This window comes from Limulus polyphemus, unplaced genomic scaffold (genome assembly GCF_000517525.1).
Source record: "Limulus polyphemus unplaced genomic scaffold, Limulus_polyphemus-2.1.2 Scaffold4312, whole genome shotgun sequence".
NCBI lineage: Eukaryota > Metazoa > Arthropoda > Merostomata > Xiphosura > Limulidae > Limulus > Limulus polyphemus.
In genome coordinates, this window is record NW_013669922.1 from 30,236 (window position 1) to 35,751 (window position 5,516).

Consider the following 5,516-nt stretch of genomic DNA (forward strand, 5'->3'; position numbering starts at 1 on the left):
ACTCAGTGTACAAGTGACAACAATAAAACCCATATGTGAAACAGACTAAATACAATTAACTCAATAATACAGGGGAAGCTATGGCATTCTCACAGTAGGGGGGTCTCAATACAATGAAGAGCTTAAGTTTCAATTTCCAACATAAATATTGCCTATAATGAAAGGAATGTGACCAGGACTAGTCTTTTAGGTGCTATAAAGTAATTTTCTTTGTAATTTATAGTGTCTGTATCGTTTGGTATTCTCTTCTAACAGGATGTATCAAGTAACTAGGGTTAGGCGGTGTTATTCAAACCACCTGTACTGTAAACTATCAGTATCACATACATTTGTTAGTTGTGGCAATTAGTTTTTTACACTGTATAAGGTAAATGGTGTTTTGTGTTCTACAAGTGATTTTTTGAATATTTTAAAGTTTCTTTAGGTGTACTTGTCAGAAAATGAGTCAGTAGTTTTTATGAACTTGCAGGTTTGAGAACGAGCTTTGTTGCATGGATGACAACCATTTTTTTTGGTAGGATGTAATTCACTTTTGTGTGAACAAGGATATTTTTCAAGAGTTCTGTTTTTTTAAAGGAGACAACAGGAACTTCAGGAAATATCTGTTTAAAGCGATCATTCAGCTGTAGGAGATGAAAATGGTTTTTCAGAATTCGGGAAACATTTCTGAAACAATAGTTCTTTGTATATATAATAATAATAATTAAATAAAGATGATTCTATAGGCTACTGACCATGACAATGATTGATATCCAATCACCACAACTTGTAATACTATAAGTACTTACTAACAATTCTTCACAAATACAAAACATTATAAGCACTTTAGCTACATAAGTACCAGTAAACAATCAAGAAAGTTACCTGAAAGGCGCAGTCTTAATTGCAGGTTTTAATTTTTGATGGACATTTTCCAATAATTATAATTTTTACCATGTTTGAAAACTTGCTGCATAGAACTTAAAATTCTAATTTAAGCATAAGGAAAAATTCTAAATGGAAAATTCAATCTGAAAAAGTAGACATGTTTGGTCAGAATCCAGTAGTTGGTTCTTGAAAACCTTTCAACAAATCAAAACCATTTTTATATTGTATAATTTATAGTATTATGGTGTGAGTTATTTACTACACACACACACTGTAATTTATTATGTAATTGTCAATTTTGCTAACTAGTTATTTGAAATTGGTGATTGAAAAATAAATATTTTTGTTCTTATGCTTTTATTACTGTTTGTATTTATTCTGTGGATGTTAAATATTTGTTATTCTAACATAAAACAGGAGGCTAAGCGTGTTGCTGAAGTTGCTGATAAAAGGATGTCAGGTAAGGTATATAAAGCATGTGACGACTTATTCAATTTATTTTTTGGTACATATTGATCCCAATAAGCTGATAATATTATCACAGTAGTGTTACTGGTAATGTAACAGTTTTTCTTTTATTCTCTAAAAACATAGTTGTTAGCCATACAGTAGTTAGAATAGCTTGAATATATTTCTTAAATAGACTTTCACAGACAAATACAAAAGTCAGTAGGCAGTATCACCATTCAACATTCAGTTGAGTTAACAAATACCAACTACACCAACAAACATGTTTAGTGCAGTTAATGTCTAATAGGAAAACTAAATGCTGTTAATAGTTTTCAGTGCATTCACAAAACATTCAGTCACTCAATAACAGACCTGCAAACTCTTACGATTTATGTGTAATTGTTCCATTTTTTTTCAAAAGTTGCTTATTTTTGCTATTATTAACACTCCTATATATATATATATATATATATTCAATTCTCTCTTCTTCTTTTCTACATCTCTTCCATTTTTCTTTCTTTTATGAAATTTCTGCATCTTAATCTGGTCCAAAATTTATTTTCTGATATTTATTGCTCTCTCTGTATCTGTCTTTTGTATTTTTGTAATATGTGTAATAAGTTGATTGTTTTACTGCACTTCAATTCTCCTGGATATTTTGTTCTTTTTTTATCCTCATTATTTCTTCTATCATTTTCTGTATAATTATTTTATGTACTTGGTCTTTAATCATTTTCATTATAGCTGTACTTCCAACTCCTTTCAGTACTCTTCTATCCCAATGCTCCATTTACTCTTCCTATTTTCATATTTCAACTGGCCTGATGAACCCTGGTATTTTGTGAAAGGCCTTGCTAGCATTGGATATGGCAGATGAAATGTGGTTGACATATTATAATATATATACAGTTTTCTTTTGTTCAGGCTGTTGTTGCTTGACCTGCTCTAAGAACAAGAAACAAACTTGCTGGTTCACCAGTTCTTGTGAATGATAGTAAAGTTACTTAAAATAATAATACTTAAATAACCAATGTTAAAAATTAAAATGGATAGTGTTGTGTTATTAATTTTTTGCCATAAAATTCTGATTTGTAAATAATTTAAATAAAAATTATAATAATTACAATTCACTTGCTAAATTTGGTTCACACCATAAAAGTTGAATTTTATGAAAACTGAAGAAATATATAGAATATAGACTACTAGTATGTCTTGCATGTCCCATCAATTCTAATGAGCCCTGGTATTGGTTGAAAAGCCTCATCAGCATTGGTTATGAGAAATGTAGTGTAGTTGACATGATATAATATATTCTCATGGGTTCTTAGAATATTTGTAGTATCCATTTGATGTATCTTTTCTTCTACTTCTTTGCCTTCTCTATTTTAAGCCTATATTTCTACCTCATGCATTATCACTGATTCCACTAATATATCAAAGAGCTGAATTTTCTTCTTTATGACATTCATTACACTTCTCTTAGCATTACTCTATTCTACAGTTAAAGCTTTCTGTGCCTTTACATGTTGCTGTCTTATCTTCTCCTTATGTGTATTTCTGCTTGTAAACCAGTATCTCAAATGCTTAATTTGTTTATCACCCCTATTTTCTATCTTTTCATGACAAAATACCATAATATCTGATTCGTTAAAATTCAATACTATCTTATTTCTATTCTAACTTTTTTTAATCATCTGCTACTATAAATATAGCCTCCGCAATTTTAAACAATAAATCTTTCCATAGTTCTCCCACTCCTCTTCAAGATCATTTTTAAACATGCTAAATAATACTGAGCTTAATGGATGCCCTTGTCTAACTTTTCTTATGTCCAAAAACTTTTGATTTATCTTCCAGCTGTCTTTACTAAATGTTAAAAATACTATTTGTTAGCCTTGTACATTTGTTGTCTTAATTTTGAAAATAGGCATTATGTTTGATTATATATTTTATACATGAACAATCCAGATAAGCAAACACAGCAGAAAAGCAAAGCAACTCTACGTGCAGAACGTCGAGCAGTTCAAGAAGCTCAAAGAGCAGCAAAAGAAGGCAAGCATCAATTAGAAAATGTTTGTCCAGTGGCATCTGTCAAAATGCAGGAAGTATTTCTGAAGCAAGATCATAAAGAGGGAATGAAAGATGCAGAGCAAGGAGCTGAATTTTCAGGCACAGTTATATGTTGTTTTTTCATATCAGAATAAAAAAAATGAGGAAAATGTATTTACTAGCTATCTAAGAATCGAAATAACTTTTAAAATGATCTGTACTTACAGTTGAAGTTAAAAACATTTAACATGCAGCCTAATTCTCGGATATTGGCATTTTATTTGTTGATCATAAAATTTTTTTCTAATATCATTAATGCTGTATATTATTTCTCTTTTAAATTTACCAACAATAAATATTAATATTTTTAAATGAACACAATATGTGGATCGAATGGAATGAATATGGACATTTTGAATTTTCTACGTACAATAAGAGTAGGAATAGTAGTCAGTAGTCAGTGTTTTGAGCTGTTATTTTTATCTTGTACTTTTTTTTTCCACTCAAACTTTGAATTGAGACTTTCAGTAATAAAAGTGTAAAACATGCATAAATATGTAATTAAAACATTATTTCTGGCAGTTTCCAAAAACGAAAAATCTGCTGGGGTAAAAAAAGTACATAAGAAAACATCTGATGATCCTCGGGTATCACAGCAAGAAGTTAGAAAAAAAGTTCGTTTGTTTCGACACTTACCACAATACCATCATAACTACCTTTTAACTAGAAACCTAAGGTATGAAAGTTTGTGAGAAACCTTATTACTTGTATGTACATATATATGGTCACATAACCATGTTTTACAATTATAAATCTAAGTATGTATTAGTAACTTTTTTTTCTTTTTCCATAACTAGATACCAAATACAAATTAGTTTTTATTTGACGTTTTGGCTGTTAATCTACTCCTGTCTTCAGGGAAGTGTTTTTACTGGCTAGAATTTGATCCTGGATTTTCTTGATTGAAATCTGGTGCTTTATCCACTTGACAGGGGCTTTCCCTATTAAAATATGAATCAACTAACTATTTAAATGTTTTCAAGAGGGATCTCCAGGTTTTATGACTTCTGTATTAGTTTCTTGCCAGGTTTTTTCTTTTTCCATAACTAGATACCAAATACAAATTAGTTTTTATTTGACGTTTTGGCTGTTAATCTACTCCTGTCTTCAGGGAAGTGTTTTTACTGGCCAGAATTTGATCCTGGATTTACTTGATTGAAATCTGGTGCTTTATCCACTTGACAGGGGCTTTCCCTATTAAAATATGAATCAACTAACTATTTAAGTGTTTTCAAGAGGGATCTCCAGGTTTTAAGACTTCTGTATTAGTTTCTCGCCAGGTTTTGGATATATAAATAGGGGCTGGGGTGATACCAATGATTGGAGATCACTGATTCGAAGATCTAGATTACTTCCAAAAGGTTGAACAGTGTTTAGTTTAGTGATCCAATAAGCTTTTTTTATTTCCTTATCAGCTTTAGTTTTGAATCCTGTTTCAGTTTTGATGAGAGTAACATTGTTAATGTAATGACTGGGTTGGTTAAAGTGTTGAGCAACAGGGAGAATTTTTTTCGGTGTTAACCCGTTACCTGCCATGGCCATTTTGTCTTGTCGTGAGGGCCAAATCACATTTGTGAATTGAAAAAATTATAGAAAACTTATCTTTTATTGGATTTCAGATTTTATTTCTGTAAATAGTAGCATAACATTCAATTATTTGTAACAAAATTGTATTATTTAATGAAGATTAAAGAAAAATTTAATTAAAAAAAAATCCCAAAGTACATTTGAGACTATAAATAAGCGCCCTCTTTTGTTTGTTACCATTGTATCCAGAGCTTTATGTAATTGTTTCTGTCAAAAGTCCACACACACTGGTTCAGTTACTTTTGGACCCAATTGACAAGACAGATTATTTCTCCTATCATTGTTGTTACAATACAGCTGTAAAACACACTATAGAAATCACCTGTTAAGGATAATCACTCGCATCGCAACTAACTTGACATTTTTTAGCACTAAATAACATTTTTCTGACTGAATATCACTTGTCTTGTGCTTTGTTGCCTATATATATATATATATATATATATACACACACACACACACACACACACACACACACACACACACACACACACACACACACA

The 5,516-nt window shown here is 30.6% G+C and overlaps 1 protein-coding gene across 5 annotated transcripts in view; it reads left to right on the forward strand.

Annotated features, from left to right (window-relative positions):
* The window catches only part of LOC106470946 (translation initiation factor eIF-2B subunit delta-like), a 68,733-nt gene that overhangs the window by 28,353 nt on the left and 34,864 nt on the right, over positions 1 to 5,516 (forward strand). For 3 of the 5 annotated variants that reach the window (XM_022399588.1, XM_022399587.1, XM_013931524.2), the window contains 3 exons: positions 1,285 to 1,327; positions 3,286 to 3,486; positions 3,949 to 4,102. In XM_022399588.1, the coding sequence (XP_022255296.1) occupies positions 1,285 to 1,327; positions 3,286 to 3,486; positions 3,949 to 4,102 (398 nt within the window). The remainder of the gene's footprint in view (positions 1 to 1,284; positions 1,328 to 3,285; positions 3,487 to 3,948; positions 4,103 to 5,516) is intronic. The other 2 variants (XM_022399589.1, XM_022399590.1) reach the window with 1 other exon arrangement.